This window comes from Lasiosphaeria miniovina (genome assembly GCF_030549165.1).
Source record: "Lasiosphaeria miniovina strain SMH2392-1A chromosome Unknown B0T26scaffold_2, whole genome shotgun sequence".
In the NCBI taxonomy this organism is placed as follows: Eukaryota; Fungi; Ascomycota; class Sordariomycetes; order Sordariales; family Lasiosphaeriaceae; genus Lasiosphaeria; species Lasiosphaeria miniovina.
Window position 1 is genome coordinate 3,630,069 of NW_026848221.1, and position 20,275 is coordinate 3,650,343.

The following is a 20,275-nucleotide window of genomic DNA, read 5'->3' on the forward strand; positions in this document are numbered from 1 at the left end:
TTGCGTCATAGCATTATCTCGAATATCCGAGTAGAACACTCAAAGACGATAAGAGATCGGCCCTACAGGGTGAAGATGCCTCGTACCGAGTCTTGTGCAAAACACTCCCTATCGTGCATGTTTGCACAAATACACTGCAACTTACACAACATGAGATGTCCCAAGTGCCCGTTAGGGTGCTCTGGTGAACAACATCCAGTGATTAAGTGGATGAACTTGTGATGCCAGGGGCCCAAATATTGAGACACCAAAACACCAATGTGTTCACCAAAGTACGGTAGGTAGGTAGGGTAGGTAAGGTATCTGTATGTATTGTACGGATGATGGGATCAGGCTCGCCGAGTACGTGTACCACTCACAGTGAAGTTCGATGCCGGGTCAAAAAGTGGTGGCGCTTACCCCGCCTCACTGAGATAAGCAATGCCCCAAGCTCTTGAAGCTTCGAATGTGTTTCTAGACTTGCACTACACCTCCACCGGGGAAATACATGTTAGCTTGGTACGTTGGTTACTATTAGTATCTTCCAGGGAAATCTCGCTAATCACCAACTTTGCCACCTTCCCTCGCTAACATGTATTACCCCGGAGGAGGTGTAGATCGCGGTGGCGGCAGCTAGCAAGCCCTGAAGCGTCGGTGCGTCGGGGCCGCGGGCTATTCGGTCCGAGCAACTTTAAGCTCTCCACTGAACCGTGGCGCACATCGAAAGCAGATCTCTCAAATGTGAAGTAAGCACAAGTCTGACGACAACTTGATTAGTTTGATGTTTTGTGGATAAGCCGCCGCTACCTCGCAGTGTCGCGACGGGAAGCCCGTAAGGTGGTAGAGGTAGGTGTCCATCTTCTTGCGTCTGGAGTGGGGATTCCATCACAACGGCCAGGGGGCTGGCTACCTTAGGAAGGTAAGGTAAGGTAGGAAAGCAGCTACCTTAGGGCAGCAATTTATCGACTTGATTTCACTTGCAGGAACCGGCATTCCCAAACGCCAATAATCACCACTAGTCCACGGTTCCGGACTGTTGGGACATCAGCTGAACCCCATCACCGCTTCATTCCCCGCACTTGGATGGCACCACGGGCGTGGCTGAGTTACGGCCGCAGAAATGAGCCACCCTCCCAAGTTGCGACCTCGAGCTCATAGACTTTTCACCGCTGGAACTTGGCACCACACATTCCGCATTTCCATGCGTGTAAAATGTGGAGGGGGGCGGCACTGACTCTGCCGGGCAAAGATTGAGGCGATAACTGCTCTCCGCTCCAGACGCGTGCCGCGTAGGAAGAAACGAAAGCGCAGACCGGAAGGCGACAAGGGTCCAACCCTAACCCTGCTACCAACCTGTGTCGAGCTTTCTCCCGTAGCCCCTAAACCCACACTGTGGAATCGCTTGGCAGACTTCCGTGAATCGGCCATCATAACAGAGCAAGTGAACACAGCCCTCCTGCATGAGGGGATTCCGGCATTAATAATGCAGACACGACATTTACTTAGCCGAGGATGGCCTCAGGGAGCGAAGGAGAGTGGCAACCTATGTGTAAAAACTTGATTGGCGTTCCGCATCCCGTCTGTTCTGTCCATGTTATTGACCGTCCGCCAGAACCCGAGTCGGGTCAGCTCACGATGCTCCCACGTCCAGTGTTCCAGAGGGCCACACAGAAGCAAAAGGGACCAGGCAATATCCGGAGGACACTATATATCGCAGCCATTCTGTCATGTTGCAATACAGATGTCCACCAAGGGCTCGCCGAAAAGGGAGCCGGGGGTTCTGGACCAAAGACGGTTAGAGCAATTGGATGGGGGGGCAATGGCACCCGGCATAGTGGACTCATCGCCTGCGTCGGAAACTGGCCGCTTATTGGCACACGAAATAGAGTTTTCGGGCTGGCACAGCCCTCCACCCACTGGCTTTGGCCCGCAAGACACGACCCCACCTTGCTCCTGCTGCCAACACGGCGCAACCGCTGGAACCTCACCCGCGAGCTTTGCCCGCCCTGTATCCGTAATCTGACGAAGCTCCCGTCTACTTAGCGTGACTTGGTACTTGTCTGGCGGCCGGCTTGCGCGCCTCTGTCGCTCGCGCCTCTCGAGGCCTAGAAAGCTCGTGGCATCCCGCCGCTCGAGTCGCAGCCGTTGTCTCCCGTCGCTGGTACAAGAAGTAGTGGCATCACTACCCTTCAATCAGTCACCTCGGCCGCGTCGCTCTGCCCTCCCATCCCATCCCAGCAACCTGACCCGGCTCAACGCCCTCACACCTTCGAGCCTTCACCATGCTTACCTTTAGTCACCTCAACGCCGACAGCTTCGAGTCGCACCTCAAGGCTGGTCGCAAGCGCCCTCGGGTACGTGAAGCTGTCTCGTGCTGGCAGTGTCGCACCCGCAAAATCCGCTGCGACCGCGAGTTGCCGTGCAAGCAATGCCAGGACCGCGGAGTCCCCCACGACTGTATCTACGGCTCCTCCAAGGACCAGCACCTCTCCCCACAGCCTCCCGCCTCGCGTGTCTCCAAGAGATCCACTCCGGCTTCATCTCGCCAGAATAGCCCGGCGTATTCTCGTCCGAACACCCCGTCCCTGTCTCGCCAAAATTCCCCACAACCTCCCCCGATCCAGATCCACACGCCCCCTGACAGCTCCTCCTCTCGCGGAGAGACTCCCGAGCCGGCATCGGGTATTGAGATTCGGGAGCCGCCCTTTGCGTCAATCGGCAATGCATTCCAGGGCTCCACTTTCAAGACCCGCATGGTCGGCCTGAGCCACTGGATGGCGCCCTGCAACGAGATGACGGTTGTCAAGGCCATGCTGGACCACTCTGACGAGTTCCAGACTAGCCGCAAGTCCTTCGGCGAGCTCAAGTCGTTACTTCGTGCCCGCAACGCAATCCCGGCGCCCATGCCCTCGGGCATGTCCGAGAGCAGCAGTCTGCGGAGTCTGCTCCCACCGCGGCACGAGTGTGAGGGGTGGATGGCCCAGTACCGTCGGACCTATGGCCGCATTTACAGAGTTCTCGAGCCAGATGTCATGGCAAGCGAGTTCGATCGGATATGCGCAGGGACCCTCGACAACCCGGTCCACATCTGCAAGATCCTCTTGGTGACCGCCATAGCCATGCAGAACGACGAGTCGGAACGGCTTCACGGTCGACGGATAGCAAGACAGGTGGAAGACTGCATCCACAACTCGCCCCGCTTTCAGAAGCCGTGCGTCGGTGTGGTGCAAGTTCTGCTCCTCCTCTCCATCATGAAGACCATCTCGGCCTCCGACAATGACAAGATCTACGAAGCAATGGCCCTTCAGGGGCTCACAAGCCAGATCATCTCGAGCATGGGTCTCCACAAGAACCCCGCTTATTTTTCAGAGGTCACTCCCTACTATGCCGAGATCAGGAAGCGTCTCTGGTCGTGTTTCCTGCGGCTCAACTTGGAATACTGCGTCCGCAGCGGAACGCAGTGCAACCTTCGCCTCAAGGAGAGCGACTGCCCGTTGCCCACGTTGACAAACCTGCGGGCTCTCAACCCAGATCCGGCCGCCCAAGGTTATGAGCTCGAGTCTGACAAGCAGATGGAAGCTGACTTGGCATTTGGCATTGCCTCCGCAAAGCTAGCCAGGATCGTTGCGCCCGTGTACCAGGGCCTCTACTCGCCGAATCCCAAGACAACGCGGCTGCAGAGCGAGATCCGGGCTTCCTTCAGTTCGCTCCTGGCCGAGCTCCCTGCCGGCTTGAAGCCTGGCGCCCAAACCTTTGATCCGGTTGAGGAAGTACAGCAGTCCTTGATTTCGATCCCGATGCACAGCTTCTTGACCATACTCTCCTTTGGAAAGGCGGCGAGCGATCCCGCCGACTCGTCGCAGCGCAGCCATCTCATGGAGATCTGGGACGACGCGACGTCGGTCTTGCATCAGTTCGAGAAGATTTGCTCGACTTCGCAAGACACTACCAACATGGCCTGCCATCTACTCTGGACAGATGCAGGGCGAGCTGCTCTGACATCATGTTTCATCATCGGCCGTCTCCGTCGGCTGGACCTCCGCCGGATCATACCACACCCACAGCATACGTCGTGTGTGTTCCAGCAGCTCCTGACAAAGGCCCTCTTGCTTTTAACCCAGCTCTGGCAGAGCAGATTCCACCAGGGGCCCGTAGCAGCCAAGATGAATCTCATCTTAGCCGTCAGCCTAGATGTTACATGCAATCTGTCCTCGCCCAACCACAGTTCCCCCAGCACGCAGCAGAGGCTAGTGGAGCAGGGCGTTGCAACCGCCGAACGGCTAATTGCTGACATGAAGCTCACCCTGCAGCCACAATGTCAGCAGCCGCCCCCCATACCCGCCGATCTGGTTACCACACCCTCTTCGGTCCTGCCGAGCCCGGGCTCGAGCATGTTCTCTGCTTGGCCTGCGGAGAGGATGACGTTTCTAGGCCACTCCGAGACATCATCTAGTGCGGGCAGCACGCCGTTCTTGGATCATGACTTCATGCCTCTTGATTTTCCAACCGATGTTTCATTCAGTTCATTCATGTCCAACTTCAGCTTCTCAACAGACCCAACTGGAGGCATGGGCCTAGATGACCCCACCCTAGCACCCTTTGACGATTCACCCATGGAATCGCTCTGGGAATAGTGATACCCCGTCATATGCAGACGTCTTTTAGTTTACTCTTCTACCTTTCTACCAATGTTTCACATTCTCCCTCTCTCTTCTTTCCTTACTAGCACGCTTTTGATATCCAGTGCAATGCGATTGGTAGAGGTGAATGCAAGGACACAATAGCGCTTGAGTGTTTGGGCGGCGCGCAATGTATTTCACCATGGTTAGTGGTTATCTTTGTCCCTAGAACTACTGACTGCCTGTATCCATCTAGATTATAAGATCCCGATGAAAGAGCAATCCGTCCCTGTGACCTGTGAACCATGTCTGATCCGTGATCAATGCACCGTTCTTCTTCGCGTTCCTTTGCCCATTTCTTTGCTATTAATTATCGTCCACAGATTGGAGATAAAGTTTGAAAGGGTATATCCACCAACAACTCCTTTCCTGATTATGCCTTTACGATGGCAAATCCGACCTTGATCACGCGGCATGCAGTGAGAAGGATACTGCCCGCAATGATGAAGGCACCAGCAAACGTAAGAGCCCCCCAAAACACAACGCCATCGGCTGAAGACTGGCGGTCGATAATGGCACCAGCAACTGGGCTGCCAATCAGCAGACCAAAACCCGAGGTGAACATGGTCATTCCCAGGTTGGAGCCAAGCATAGAGAGGTCTGGGCAGAGGAAGACGACGTTGGCTGGCAGGACGGCCTGGATGGAACCGCTGACCAGGCCCAGGAAGAAGGCGGCAGCGATAAGCCCAGACTGCGTGTGGGCCCCGATCCAAGCCAGCGTGATGACGCCCGAGAACAGCACCGCGGGGATCATGATGGACATGTTGCCCACCTTGTCGGCGATCATGGACGGGACGATGCGTCCGGGGACGGAGCCAGCGTTCATGATGATGAGCAGATAGAACGCGAGATCGGACGAAACACCGATGGAGAGGGCGTACTTCTCGACGAAGAAGAAGGGGACGTAGAGCCCGACGAAGGTGAAGAAAACGGCAACCAGCCAGAGGGCAAAGGCCGGGTCCCGCAGTGCGGCCACGTTGACGAGCGGCAGGCCCGACTTGCGCGGCGGCAGGCGGGGCCGCATCACGGCGACCGAGATGAGCAGGGTGCCGAGCATGATGAAGCCCACGACGCGCGTGGCCCAGGGCAGGCCCAGTTCCGCAGCCAGTCGCTTCAGAACGACGGGGTAGACGATGCCGCCAATGCTGGAGCCCGTCGCCGCCAGGCCCATGGCCGTCGAGCGCCGCGTCGAGAAGTACGTGCCCACGATCTGGATGCTCGGGATGAAGATCATGCCGGCGCCGATGCCGACCACGACACCCTGCGCCAGAATCACCTGCCAGTACTCGTTTGCCAGGGACGTCGCTGCCATCGCGCTCGTTAGCTCGCTCCTCTTGCTCTCTTGCTTTCAGAAAACGGGAAAAGGGGGGAACCACGACAGGAAGAAAAGACGAAAATACGAAAGGAGAAAGGGAAAAGACTTACTCATCATGCCAAACACGGCCAGAAACACGCCAATGGTGATGTCGGCGTAGAAGTATCCGGCATCCAGCAGGCGGCCGCACAGGACGCACACGACGAGCATCAGAAAGGCCTGCAGAGAGCCGATCCACGAGATGTCCGACTCGGACGAGCCGCTGAGGATGCCCGTCGAGTACTCGGCCTGGTAAATGCCGAACGTGTTGATCATGCCCCACGAGTTGAAGTTGAGGAAGAAGGCGCCGAGGACCTGCAGCCAGGCGCGCAGGCCGCCGTTGGGAGGAGGCGGCGGCGGGCCTGCGGCCGTGGTGTCGACCGCCACAACAGCGGCTTCGGCATCGTTGACGGCGTCGGTGTTCTTCTCGGCACCGGCGGGGATGCTGGCAGCGTCGGTGTCGGACTCTCGATCCTTGGGGCCCAGTACAGGCTCCTGTACTGACGCCATTGTCCTTCTTTCCGGGACCCGGGTTTTCTTTTCTTCAGGTGAGGGTTGTGTCGTGGAGTAGAGGTGGCTGTGTGAGGGTGTGCGAGTGGTGCGGGAGAGGCGTCAAGGACTCAGCGCGATCTGGATTTGGTACTTCTTGCTTGCCGATGGAAGGATGGATAGCTCGTGAGAATGCCGGCACAATGGCTTGGCTCTGCTTGTCTTGGAGACGATGTGGCAGCTTTTTATTCCTGGAAGACGAGGTCGAAAAGGAAAAGGAAACGCAGGTGCACACGAAACTGGCAAAGTCGACACGGATTTCGGAATTCAGAGCCCGTCTCCAGAAAAGAAAAAGCAGATGTAGTGCACACTCGAAGGCCGGTTGTCGCCAGGTGGATCGGTGCTCCTGTCAGGCCGAGCAACGATTACGCCCTGTATTACAATCCAATCCCTGGGTGTTTGTTAGCGGGGAACTTTTCAATATTTAAAAGGCCATAATGTCTTACGGCTCGCCGTCAAGATCTTTTGCCAAGGGAGGTAAAGGCTATTGGAATTCTTATTTTGGAATCCTAGAGGCCCATCTCTTCTCCAAAACACGAAGGCTTTTCCAGGCCAGTTTATTTGCTGGGCTAAGACATTTATTCTACCCAAGTACCTCGCTAACAAACATTTAGGGATCGGAGCGTATGTGCAGGAAAAGATGTTGGAATACTAGTAGTGGAGAAACAAAGAGAGCAAGAAGTACCTCTGCAAGAAAATCTGCGGTACTATACATGGGATTTCACCTGTTGGATCGAGTCGCGTTTTCAATACTGGCTCGCTCCCCCGGGGCCCAATGGAGCGGTCGACTTCCCCATTGGGAATGGAGGTCAAGTCTTAGTGGACGCGGACTTAAACTTCCGCTTTAGGAACGCCACATCTGAGCCCCAATCAATTAGACGCCGGGCCCTAAGTTTCCCCTTTCGGCGAGCACACCGTGAAAACAACGCGCACAGTAGGATTGCATTGCCTTACCTTGTATTCCCAATTAGTCAATTCCAGTTATTACTTATTAGTAGTTACTATTTTTGGTAAGTAGAACCCCTCTTACTCGGCGCTCGCTTCTTCGCCGTTACTTAAACCCGTTCCTAGTGGAGCTCGCCCGGTCACGTCCCATCCGAGAAATGCCGTCGCGTGCATTGTTCGAGGGTTGGGGTAGTTACCTTTGCGTATTCGGTTCGGTCGCGGCGCGGATGTGTCGGGCCATCCAACGACGCGGCGTCCAGAGTCGACTCGCGATATGTGCCTATCACATTAGTGCTACCGTCTACGACCTAAGGTATACCAAGCTTACTCTGTGTGACGGCGGTCAATGTCACGGCCGGCTTGGAATGAGGGCGGAACTCCTCTATTGGGCGCTATAGACGAAGATTCTAAACTAAAGGGAAAAGGGAAAAGAAGCTCAAAAGCCTCCCGTCGCGAGATTCTTCCAGGGCGTCTCAAGGTGGGGCTCTGGCTGGTCGGGTGGATCCACCCAACTGGCGTCTGATTAGCCAGAGCGTCTGGGAGGCCTGGAGGACCAGGCCCTCACACTACCCCCCTCCAAGCCGCGACTGCCGTGACGGTGGTCGTGGCTTTGAAGAGCGGATTTAAGCGTGCCTTCTAGTATACTTCCTCTTTTGCCTTGCCTTGTACCCTTTGTGCTCTGCCTTGTTATCCTCTTCGTGGTCCTCCGGATATTCGTCTTCTGCTGCTGCCTTTATCCAATCACGCAGCCTCACTGGAGGTCCTGCGGCTTCGGGGTATTCTCGATGAAAACTATCCAGCGCCATAGCTGCATTCTTGAGATTCTCTGCCTTATACCAAGTATCGTCGGGGTCGTGCCCCTTCCAGGCAACTTGGTATTGTAGGGTCTCTCGTTGGCCAAACAGTCGAGAGGCATTAATCCTCTCAACTTCCCACTCTGGCTCCCCGTTGATCTCCTCAGGTGGTTCCGGTAAGCTGGTCTGTTGGGGTAGGGGACTGTCATCAGCCTTACGTAGCCGATCTGCATGGAAGAGGTTCGTGCCTTTGACATAGGGCGGAGTATCCAGCACAAAGCTATGTCCTCGTTCCTCCACGATCTTCCATGGTCCTGCCCACTGTGAATCCAACTTGGTACTCGGGGCCTCTGTCCTCATACCCTTCTTGCTCACGTATACCAAGTCTCCAATGGTGAAGTCGACGGGACGTCGCTTCTTGTTCGCTTGGACGGCTTGGGCCGCTTGAGCTTCTAAGGCATTCTTCCTTGCCAGGTCTTGTACCTCTTTGGTCTGGGTGACGAGCTGTAATGCTTTCTTTTGCGGGTCGGTCGAGGTATTGAGGTCTAGGATATCAATAGAGAGGGGGTTCCGTGGGGTGGCTCCCAACGCGACTTTTAACGGGGCCATGCCGATGCTCGAATGCCAGGACACATTATGGGCGAAGTCGAGTGCCGGTAGGTACTCGCTCCAGGTGTCTTGGTACTTGGTGAGGTAAGGCCTCATTCGTTGGTCTAGATCCGCGTTGGTGATCTCCACGGCGCCTTGCGTCTGTGGGTGGCGAGAGCTGCCGTGACGGTGTTTGGTCCCGGTCAGCTTATTAATTGTTTCCAGAAATTCCGAGATAAACGGTCCTGCATTATCGCTAATCCAGACAGCCGGGATACCAAAGAAACGGTATACCTTGTGGAAGTAGCGCTCTGCCAGATCCGGTGCGGTATCGTTCTTGTGTCCAGGGAGCGTAGCCATTATCTTGCTGAACTTGCAAATAAAGGCCCAAACGTAGTCGTAGCCGTGACGATCCTTCGGCATATCTTTTCCGTCGACGACTACCTGGCTCCAGACTTCATTCGGCACCTCCAGAGGGTGTAAGAGGCCCGGGGTCTTGTCATGACGGGTCTTGTTCCTCTGGCAGCTTCGGCAGTTCTTGATGTACCTCTTGACATCCTGTCGGAGGGTACTCCACCAAAAGTCTTTCTTGAGGAACGCGATAGTCTTGTTTTGGCCTGGGTGTGCGAAGATAGGCGGCTCGTGGGCTTCTCGGATTAGGGCCGTCCGTAGATATACCGCTCCGTCGGACGTGACTTCCGGTACCACGAGACGACCGTTATCTACGCCCAGACTCTGCTTCTCGTTTTCCTCTTGGATCAGGTCTACCAGGTCAGCGCCGCGAGGCATATCCGGATTCACTACCGCTCGGGAGATAGGCGCTAGGACTGGTTGGATACGTTCCACTGGTATCAAAGGGAACGTACGATCTTCCTCCTCTCGTGCCTTAACCGTAGGTGAGTCGACGGTCTTACGTGATAGAGCGTCGGCAACCACGTTTTCTTGTCCCGGGCGGTACTGGAAGGTGATATCAAACTGGCCTAGGAAATCGGACCATCGGACCTGACGGGTTGACAGCAACCGCTTAGTAGACCAGTAGATCAAGGCTTTATGATCCGTGACCACGAAGAACTCCTGGCCGAGAAGAGAAGGTTCGTTATCCTTGAGACAGTTGACCACGGCGAGCAACTCTTGATCCTGGATCGGATACGCACGTTCGGCCGGAGTCATGTTCTTCGACGAGTAGCCCACGGGTCTCCAGACTCCGTCGGGCTGTTGTTGCATGATCACGCCTCCAGTGGCGTTGCGTGAAGAATCCGTTTCCACTCGCGTCGGGCGGCCGGGGACGAAGAAGGCGAGGACTGGGGCCTCGGTGGCCAGCTTCTTCAGTTTCTCAAAGGCCGCTTGTTGCTCGGGTCCCATTACAAATTCACTACCTTTCCTCAATAGCTTGGACAGGGGCTCGGCGGCATCGCTAGAGTGGTGGCAGAAGACTCGGACATAGTTGCACAAGCCCAAAAAGGACTTGACGGCGCGTATCGAGCGTAGGTCCTCAAACTTCCAACTCTGGATGGCCTTGATCTTCTCTGGGTCGATACGTACGCCTTTCCCAGCTTCGAGAACTAACCCTAGGTAGTCAATGACTTCCACGTCAAAGCTAGACTTCTTGATGTCTCCCTGTAGACCAGCCTTATACAAACGATAGATGGCCTCCTCCACGTGTGCGAAGTGTGGCTCGTTCTCCTGAGTATAGATGAGAACGTCGTCGGCGTAGGCGCTGGCAAAGTTGTCTAGGAGCTCGTTCAGCTGAGCGTTGATGAAGGCTTGCCACCAAGCAGGGCCGACCTTGAGTCCAAAGGGTAGGACTTTCCACTGGAAGGTTCCTTGACGGGTCTTGAAGGCCGTCAAGAATCTTGAGTCGGGGTGGACTAGTAGACGATTAAAAGCTCGGATAATATCGATCTTGGTCAGGCGGCGGGCGTTACGGCAGTTGGAAAGCGTTCCTTGGATATCGGGTGCGAGGAACTGGCGTCCTTTCAGGAACTGGTTGACCCATCGGTAATCCACACAGAAACGTTTCTCCTCGGTACCCTTCTTTGGTACAAATAGCGTCGAAGCGGCTGTCTCCTCCATACAGGGTTCCACGAATCCAATCCGTAGAAGCTCGTCTACCGTCTCTTTTTCCAGAGGGAGAAGGTGACCGGGTGTATAGAACCTCTTGGGCTTCCCTTCCAAAGGTCGCTCCAAGTCTAGGGTCACGTCGAACCCTTCACGGCTCGGCGGCAGCTCGGTCGAAGCTTTCTTGGAGAAGAAGCCTTCGAGATGGGCGAGCTCCTTTGGGAGTTTATCGCGAACTCTCTTGACGTGTTCGGGATCTTCGCCGGCAGGGAAAGGAATTGGCTGTCCGTCGTGGGTCTGCCAGTTTAGACGAGACGCAACGACGTTCAAAGAAATAGGTGTATCCGGCATGTTCTGTCGAGCCCATCTAGGTTGCCGGGGGTCATTTTCCACATGCCTACAGAGAGCTGCAATATTGACCACGAGGGGCTTGTCCTGGTCTCTGGGGCTAGAAAGGGCGATGGGTGCTAAAACTGGGTTTATCGTTCTCAAAGGGCGCTGGATAATCTTGGTGACCCTCGCTTGCCTTTCGTCCTCAGCTATCAGGCGGTCGCGACGCACCGCGTCTGCCTGAGCCTGTATGTCGAGCAAACCAGTCTGGCATGGAATAGTAATGGTGGGCGAATACTTGGCGAGCGCTGGTAGATCTTGAGGCCAGATCATGGTTCGCGTGGCGGGGAAAAGGCCAACGCGATACTTAATGAACCATTCTTGTCCGATAATAACATCGTCGGCAGTGGGGATAATGAGGAACTTCTGTCGTGGAAATCTCCGTCCGTCGAGTTCCAGGGAGAGGCGGATCTGGTGGGTGGCTTTGGCGGCGAGCACCCCATTAAAGTCATTAAGGCGGATGGGCTTAGATAGCTGTTCTCGAACGGCGCCTAGTAGCTTCACGGCCTTATTGGCCATCTTCGGGGTCATTGACAAATAGATATCTGCTCCGGTATCACAAAGAGCTTTGGTTTTGAGGCTAATTCCTTCCAATTGGAGTTGAATAGGGAATAGGAAGGTTTTTGATCCAGACGATCTGCTCACTTTAGCTAGTCGTGGTATACGGACTGTCGTGGAGACTTCCGACAGTCCTAGCAGTTTTCCGATTCGTTAGACGACGAGGATGACTGCTCCGGGGAGGTAGGAGGATCCTGGTCGAGGTCTAGCATCATCTTGGCCATAGTCTTCCGCTCGGGGCAGTCACGGGCAAAGTGACCTTCCTTACGGCAGATGAAACAAGTATCGTCTTTCCCTCTATCCTTCTTAGCCTCGGGAACTTTGGTTGCAGCTGGCTGGGAAGTTGGCTTCTCGAACCGAGACTCCCCAACATAGGCCCGTTCGCTGTGAGTGGTTGGCGAACGTGTCCGGCGATCCCTCTTCTCTTGTTTGCGCTCTCTGTTCTCCTCCCAAGCGCGCTGGTGGGCTAGAGCAGCATCCGCGACGCTGCCAGCAAAAGCTTCGTAGGAGATTGTCGGGTTCTTTGAGTCTCCCAAGAGTCGGGTGTCAAGCCGGGCGGGAATATGCTCATAGAGTAGGGTCTTGCGCTCAGACTTGGCAATATTAGCCTTATCAGCCAAGCTATTGACTAATCCAATGTATGAATGGATAGTCACGTCCTTATTCGCCGGATCATACTTGAGCTTGGCTAGCTCGGCCCTGGCTTTCGTGGCTTGGTTGTCATCATGGTAGACAGTCGACAACGTAGCCACCATCTCGGCGACGTTGCGGAAGGGCATCTCCTGAGAGCTGTACCGACTCTCCAGCAGGTCGTTCGGGGATCCCTCCGTAAGAGAGTTCAGAACCGCCATGCGGCTACGTTCTGTCTTGAAAGTGGCATCGTCTTCTACAAACTTGTCGGCCACCTTGATGATCCACTTATCGAAGGTTCCGTCAACACCCTTGAAAACTCCAGGGTCGACACCGGCCTTGCGAGCCTTCCGGTCGAAGGTTTGGTTGGCGGCGTGCTGGTCCTGACCGTAGGGCTTGAAAGCGGGAAGGGCGGCGAAGCCAATGGGTGTGAAGCTGTCCCCACTGAAAGCGCTCTCAGCGGGGGTGACAGTTCGGGCCCGGCGATTGACGCCGTCGGCGGTGCGGGCGGCTGCCTCCGCCCTGAGTTCTGCCACTTGGGCAAGTAGAACTCGGTAATCCTCGGCGCTCGGGGCGCCATCGTCACCCGGTACGCTACGGGTTTCGTTTCCCGGCATGTTGTCTATCGGGGCGTCGACTTCTATACTGGTGACTGGCTCGATTGGCTCTGTGTCGCGTTGCTGTGGAGCGGGCTTAGCAAGCTCTGTGCTCGAGGGGGTTGCTATGACTTCTTCGTCGGACTCTTCGGTCTTCAAGTTCGCTTCCTCCTGGGTCCGTTCGCTTAGCTCTTTTGGCTAGGAGAGGCGTTCGGATTGGCGCATCGGTGGTCCGTAATCTTTCTTCTTGGGCATCGACGCTGTGGTGTTTGGGGGTTTCTGTGGCCTGGTTTATCGTCGTGCACAGCCGACGTAGTGGGTTGTTTGTGGGGTTTGACGTATTTATTGATCGCTAGCCAGCGATGAGAATTGAGAGTTTAGAATTGTGTCACGGCCGGCTTGGAATGAGGGCGGAACTCCTCTATTGGGCGCTATAGACGAAGATTCTGAACTAAAGGGAAAAGGGAAAAGAAGCTCAAAAGCCTCCCGTCGCGAGATTCTTCCAGGGCGTCTCAAGGTGGGGCTCTGGCTGGTCGGGTGGATCCACCCAACTGGCGTCTGATTAGCCAGAGCGTCTGGGAGGCCTGGAGGACCAGGCCCTCACAGTCAATAGCCAGAAGGAAAGGGATCGCTAATACAGCTATATATTACAAACCACTCGACTGTTTGGGTCGTTTGTCTATAAGGGTGCACGGGCTCCTCAGGATGCTGGGGGTTGGTAATTATGAAGATAGAACAAAGGGCAAGCTCCTATCGCACGGGTAATACAGTCAAATCGGAATGCCACTCAAAGTGTATGAGTGCAATGAATGTGTATTGCTTGCTTGAAGAACCAAGCAAGAACTATCTAGGACCGTGGCTACGGTCGTCGTATATATCTATCTAAGGCGGACCAATCAGGGTTCTCCCTTACAGTGCTCAGGGCCTCCGGGGCGCTCAGTCTTCAAGGACGACTGAGCTCTCAATGGTAACTGAGCACTTTCCTGATTGGCTGTTCTTTCTGCTCAGTGGGTCTTCCCAGTCTTGGCACCCGAACGCACTGAGCGCCGCCTGATTGGCCGCACCGAGCTCATGTGGGGCCCGTCCTGCCCGCCAGTGCTGCCCAATCAGCAGTCGGCTTCCAGCGCCTCCTGCAGACTTGAGCCAGGATCGTAACAAGTACCTGGATGGAACCGGAGACGCAGCAACAGTGGCGCGCCTACCAGAAGCAGCTCCACGATGGGGACTTCGAACAAATCGTATGGCAGGAATTTAAGAGCTACGTTAGCTCGGACTACCTCGGTAGCAAGTCCGGCGAGGTCCAGGCCCATAAGGACTGGCTAGTATGTAGTCAACACGGCAGGTCCCCTCAGGAATTCTACCGGGAATGGGCCGCACTAGTCCGACGTGTCACGAATCCCTGTTCGTACTGGTTGGGAAGCAGGGCAGGGGTGGCTGGACCCGCCTTGGCTAGTCACGTTAAAGGAGGGGCTTGGACCCACAGTTGCTCTGTTCGGTGGAGAACAGAGCAGAAGGACCCGCATTTGCTCTGCACGGTGGAGTACAGAGCAACAGTTTGGTTGGCTGCTCTGTAGCTCTGTCGGAGAGCAACAGAGCAACGCTCCAATTGGCCCAGCTTAGATAGATATATACGATGACCGTGGCACCGGTCTTAGGTAGTTCTTGCTTGGTTCTTCAAGCAAGCAATACACATTCACTGCACTCATACACTTTGAGTGGCATTCCGATTTGACTGTATTACCCGTGCGATAGGAGCTTGCCCTTTGTTCTATCTTCATAATTACCAACCCCAGCACCCTGTGGAGCCCGCGCTCCCTTATGTCACGGCCGGCTTGGAATGAGGGCGGAACTCCTCTATTGGGCGCTATAGACGAAGATTCTAAACTAAAGGGAAAAGGGAAAAGAAGCTCAAAAGCCTCCCGTCGCGAGATTCTTCCAGGGCGTCTCAAGGTGGGGCTCTGGCTGGTCGGGTGGATCCACCCAACTGGCGTCTGATTAGCCAGAGCGTCTGGGAGGCCTGGAGGACCAGGCCCTCACACCTTACAGACAGACGACCCTAACAGTCGAGTGGTTTGTAATACGACGCCTCCCTGGTATGGAGATTAATAGTACCTTTATGGCACGGGACTACTGGATCAAACTCGACCGCTTCTATCATAACCGGTACGCCGAGGCCGTCCCTGACGTTACGTCGGCTAAGGATTGTGCCGAGTGGTGCGAGCGTATTTGGCTCGCCAGGTCCTACCTCCGGAACGGCAACGACCGAGATACTCACCGTAAGAGGCCGGGCTCCCCTATTAGCCTTAGCGAGGCTCGAAAACTGCCCCGCACTACGGAGGAAGCGTTCTCCGGACCTTGCCACTGTCACGGCCGGCTTGGAATGAGGTGTTACGATCCTGGTTCAGGCGCGCAGGAGGCTGCACGGAGCCTCCCACTATTGGCTGACGCAAGGAAGTGGGGTAGTTCCCCACTTCGCTCAAGTGCAGCCAATAACGGGGCGGTCAGTACGATCAGCATGGTCAGGGCGATCAGTGAGGGAACTGATCGCGCTGAGCACACTGACCGCACTGAGCTCACTGATCACCTAGGACCAACTCTCTGATTGGTCCGCCTTAGATAGATATATACGACGACCGTAGCCACGGTCTCAGATAGTTCTTGCTTGGTTCTTCAAGCAAGCAATACACATTCACTGCACTCATACACTTTGAGTGGCATTCCGATTTGACTGTATTACCCGTGCAATAGGAGCTTGCCCTTTGTTCTATCTTCATAATTACCAACCCCAGCATTCTGTGGAGCCCATGCTCCCTTACAGACAGACGACCCTAACAGTCGAGTGGTTTGTAATATGAGGGCGGAACTCCTCTATTGGGCGCTATAGACGAAGATTCTAAACTAAAGGGAAAAGGGAAAAGAAGCTCAAAAGCCTCCCGTCGCGAGATTCTTCCAGGGCGTCTCAAGGTGGGGCTCTGGCTGGTCGGGTGGATCCACCCAACTGGCGTCTGATTAGTCAGAGTGTCTGGGAGGCCTGGAGGACCAGGCCCTCACAGTAGGTACGCCTGATCAAGGTGGTCACAATGCAGGCAAGAAGGTAGGGGAGCAATGACTTGTATTGGTGTAAGACTTCAACCTGGCCCTCGCAAAGGAAGATGGGCGAGGGCCATTGTTTATATACCTGCTCAGGGGTTCGGCCCGGGCATCAGTCTGCGGTCGTGGCGCCACGGCGTAGCGTAAGCCAGCTGGCAGTGTTCTAGCCAGCTGGCAGTGTTCTAGCCAGTTGGTGACAAGTGGTGGGCGCGCACCCTGTGCGCGCAGTTGGTGTTTGGGGTGTCCTTTTCCTTACAGCACAGGCCACACCCTAAGCACAATGCAGCCAATAGAATCAATCCTGTCACATGAGCCCTGTGGCGACCGTGACAGTACTTGAGGAAGATAATAACCCTAGTTATAGTATAAGTAAGGATAATATCGTTAGGACTTAGAAGAAAGAAAATAGGCTCGGAAGCTACTTCAACTATAGCGGTTCACTTGACTTTTCACCTATCGAGAAAGCCTAGTAGTCACTAAAGTAATACGTAAAGAAAAGACTTTATTAAGACGACGAGATTATTAGGGACTTGGTGTTACGATCCTGGTTCAGGCTCGCAGGAGGCTGCACGGAGCCTCCCGTTATTGGCTGACGCCAGGAAGTGGGGTAGTTCCCCGCTTCCCTCGAGTGCAGCCAATAACGAGGCGGTCAGTACGATCAGTATGGTCAGGCGATCAGTGAGAGAACTGACCGCACTGAGCACACTGACCGCACTGATCACCCAGGACCAACGCTCTGATTGGTCCGCCTTAGATAGATATATACGACGACCGTAGCCACGGTCTTAGATAGTTCTTGCTTGGTTCTTCAAGCAAGCAATACACATTCACTGCACTCATACACTTTGAGTGGCATTCCGATTTGGCTGTATTACCCGTGCGATAGGAGCTTGCCCTTTGTTCTATCTTCATAATTACCAACCCCAGCATTCTGTGGAGCCCGTGCTCCCTTACAGACAGACGACCCTAACAGTCGAGTGGTTTGTAATACTTGGCCGAGGAGTGTTGGGCGGCCCTCAAGCAGGAAATAATTAAAAAAAAATGTATTAATAATATCCCTCACATCCTCAACGGATATATAGAGCTAGAAGTCGCTATAATAGGGCATTAAAATGAACTTGGTTTTATCAATTTTGGTATATATTTGGCTATATTGTGGATGCTCAAAGTGGTGGTGGTCATGTTTTGGTGTGCCTTTTTTTTTGTTGGCCACGAGCCACCCTCTCTCTCTTCGTCGCGCGCCCTCTCTCTTCGTTGTATTAGCTGCTTCGGCGTCTATCACTCAGAATTTGGTCTTCGTAAGTGCTGCTGCCCAAAAACAAAACCCAGTCCCGCCATGACTAACAACTCGTGCAGACCAGCCGCTCTTTTGGCATCGGTGCTTCCTCGCCTTTGTCTCATCATCGCAAGCTCGCCTACGGTGGCTCCGCTCGGCGGCCGACTGTGCCCTGGAGCCCAACCTCGACCTCGAAGGTTTGCGCAGCCGGCTACACAAAAAGTTTGACAAACAGAGGCTGCGGTACAACAAGGTTGAGGCTTTGACTCATAAAGTATCCAGCTAGACCGCCATAGGTGGCCGAATTTTGCTTTAAATACCTTTCGTTCCCCCATCTTCTTACCAAATCTCCTCTATCTCCTCACCAAATCTCCTGTTGCCGCAAGAAACACGTCTCTCAAATAGCCCTCTGACGGACTGCACAGAGTGGCCAAAAGCAACAAGGTCTTGAACATGTCGTCCCTTATCGGCCTCTCTGTTACTCCCTCCGGATCGGGTAGCCTCGCCCCCTCCACGCCAAGAAGCAAACGCAAGATTTCTCCGTCGGCCGAGACGTCCTCGCCAAAGCATATCTCGGTCCTGGTTACCCCAAGCAAGCAACCATCCAGCGTCTCCCCGGGTGCAGCATTCTCCGCCCAATCCCTTTTTGCCCCCAAGCAGCTTTTTCCACATGGCGAGGCAAAGATAGCCCGGCAATACACGCATAGTCATCCGCCACCACCACCATGGAGGCAAGATGGAGAAAAAGATGCCATTTGGCACAAGAAGCACGTCTTGCTCCCATATAACTTGCGAGACCTCAGCATCAACATTCACTCGGAAGAAATATAGAAGCTACTCTGTAGCATCTTCCCCGGGGCCTATAACATCACTAGGGCCCAGTCCCATCTCATCTTTCAGCTCAGTAGGTGGCCTAGCCCCCCCTGGCCGCTCACGGTCGGCGGCTTGCCTATCACCCTTGTGGTTGAGGACGTTTTGACTGCGGAGGGTCGCGCCTTCATATTCCCGAGGCAAATCTTTGGAAACGGTACCATCTCGATCTGCTCCGAAGCCCATTATACTAACGCGGCCACGTTCTCCGACGTACTTCTCTGCCGGCTGGGGTCTGATGTCAATGCCTACTTCCTCAAGCACGCGCCTCCGGGTGTCCGCATGCTGGAATTAATTCACACGTGCGAACGCGCTTTCTACGTCGTCCTGGACGATCATGTAAAGATACCAGCCAAGTGGATGCCAGGCAAGATTGCCAATCGGTTCGTCGGGTATATTCACAACCAGGAGCTCCGCCGGCCGTCTTGGGCTGATCTACCAGCCAAGCGTGAAATTCAGCCGCAGCCTATGACTGGCGTTATTAACGATACGACCTACGATGTCCTGAGACCGGGCGTCTTGATCCGGAGCAAGATGCTTCAGGACCACGCACACCCGGCTGTCTTCTCCACCACATCGGGCGTATTGGTGCAGAACGTCGTCGGGGATACCTTCATAACAAGCGCTTCGCACAGGATCGGAGAGGGCGAGATGGTGTGGCATGCCAACCGCCCTGACCGTATAATTGGCGAGGCCGTGGTCGAGATTTCCGGTACCGACGTTAGCCTACTTAAGCTTAAGGACGATGTCGTATTTATCAACCAGACCTTTGAGACGGATGCCGGCGCGGTGCCCGAGTTTACTCGCCTGAAGACTTCGACTGAGGAGCTGCCGTTGGGTTCCCTATGCTACCTTAATAGCCTATATACGGGCAACATGGAAGCCGTCTTGTTGGCTTCAATACGATATTTTAAAACCTCCCCGTATCTTGCCGAGAGTCAGCTAGCTTATAATATCTATAACTGGTCATATACGGGCCAGGAAGAGGGTAACGAGGGCAAGTTGCGACCTCCAGACGGCACGTGCGGCTCGGTCATTTGGAATGACGAGGGCGTCATTACGGGCTTCTATCATTATCACATTGAGGATGGGCCGTGGGCTGGGTTTGCGCTTTCTGCGAGTGCCAGTGCTGTGGTAGATGCGGGATACAGTCTGGCCAAGTAATAAGACACTCGATCTCGAGGTGTGGTCGTGAGATGGGTCTTGGGGAGCGGTAAGGGCCGTCTTGTGTCTTGTGAGTCGTTGCTAGCAAGGACGCGGCCATGTTTGAGCAGAGCGACTCTCCTTATCTGATGTACATAGCTTCATACATGGGATCCCCGGGCAGTGTCTCTACATTTATACCTGTCAATCTTTATATTTTCAGAATCACGGGCTTCCTCGGGACTGACTACCAGGTCAAGGTACGTCGCTCCAACAGCCTGGAACACGATCCTGCTAGTCAGGTTGCCTGGGGCTGGTCGGAGGGCGCCGGGGCTGTACTTCGTAGAGGAGAGAGTCATCAACGAGCAAACGGTCGGCCTTGTCACAAAGGACATGATTACCCTGCAGACTAAGCTTGGGCATGTTGATATTAACAACCACTGGCTACGGCAGGCAGTTGCTCGGAAGAATATACGCGTGGAGCACATTTCCACCTTGGGCATGCTCGCTGACGGCCTCACAAAGGCCTTAGGGACTGAGCAGGCCCTAGGGACTAAGCAGTTCAGAGCTTTCGGGGACCGAGTTGGTCTTGTTGAAATCACAACCTAGTTGAAAGGAAGGCAAGAGAAAGTCATCAGCGAATCAGACCTTCAAGAATTACAAGATTTGGTAGAAAGGCTCCATCTAGACGCCCAGGGTAGGTGACGAACAGGGCAGGAAGGCCCGCACATGCCCCCTCAACGCCAAGGAAAACATGACCACACGCAAGATACCGC

At 54.7% G+C, this 20,275-nt stretch overlaps 4 protein-coding genes across 4 annotated transcripts; 3 read left to right on the forward strand and 1 right to left on the reverse strand.

Moving 5' to 3' along the window:
* Nucleotides 1–1,923: 1,923 nt before the first annotated feature.
* B0T26DRAFT_695750 (uncharacterized protein) lies at nt 1,924–4,877 on the forward strand. Its single transcript, XM_060441317.1, has one exon. It carries the CDS (start codon nt 2,262–2,264, stop codon nt 4,611–4,613), a length of 2,352 nt encoding a protein of 783 aa, XP_060300656.1. The 5' UTR covers nt 1,924–2,261; the 3' UTR covers nt 4,614–4,877.
* Nucleotides 4,878–5,002: 125 nt separating this feature from the next.
* Nucleotides 5,003–6,393, reverse strand: B0T26DRAFT_822456 (putative monocarboxylate permease). The gene is made up of 2 exons (XM_060447417.1): nt 6,084–6,393; nt 5,003–5,963 (listed from the first exon to the last, which is right to left on the reverse strand). The coding sequence occupies exons 1-2, from the start codon at nt 6,286–6,288 to the stop codon at nt 5,032–5,034; spliced, it is 1,137 nt and encodes a 378-aa protein (XP_060300657.1). The 5' UTR covers nt 6,289–6,393; the 3' UTR covers nt 5,003–5,031.
* Nucleotides 6,394–7,583: 1,190 nt separating this feature from the next.
* B0T26DRAFT_695753 (uncharacterized protein) lies at nt 7,584–7,912 on the forward strand. The gene has a single exon (XM_060441318.1). The coding sequence runs from the start codon at nt 7,665–7,667 to the stop codon at nt 7,902–7,904; it is 240 nt and encodes a 79-aa protein (XP_060300658.1). The 5' UTR covers nt 7,584–7,664; the 3' UTR covers nt 7,905–7,912.
* Nucleotides 7,913–17,390: 9,478 nt separating this feature from the next.
* Nucleotides 17,391–19,520, forward strand: B0T26DRAFT_766477 (uncharacterized protein; the record flags this gene model as incomplete). The annotated part of the gene is made up of 5 exons (XM_060446474.1): nt 17,391–17,398; nt 17,474–17,508; nt 17,567–17,760; nt 17,892–18,068; nt 18,369–19,520. 5 exons carry the CDS (start codon nt 17,391–17,393, stop codon nt 19,518–19,520), a joined length of 1,566 nt encoding a protein of 521 aa, XP_060300659.1.
* Between the last annotated feature and the right edge of the window lie 755 nt (nt 19,521–20,275).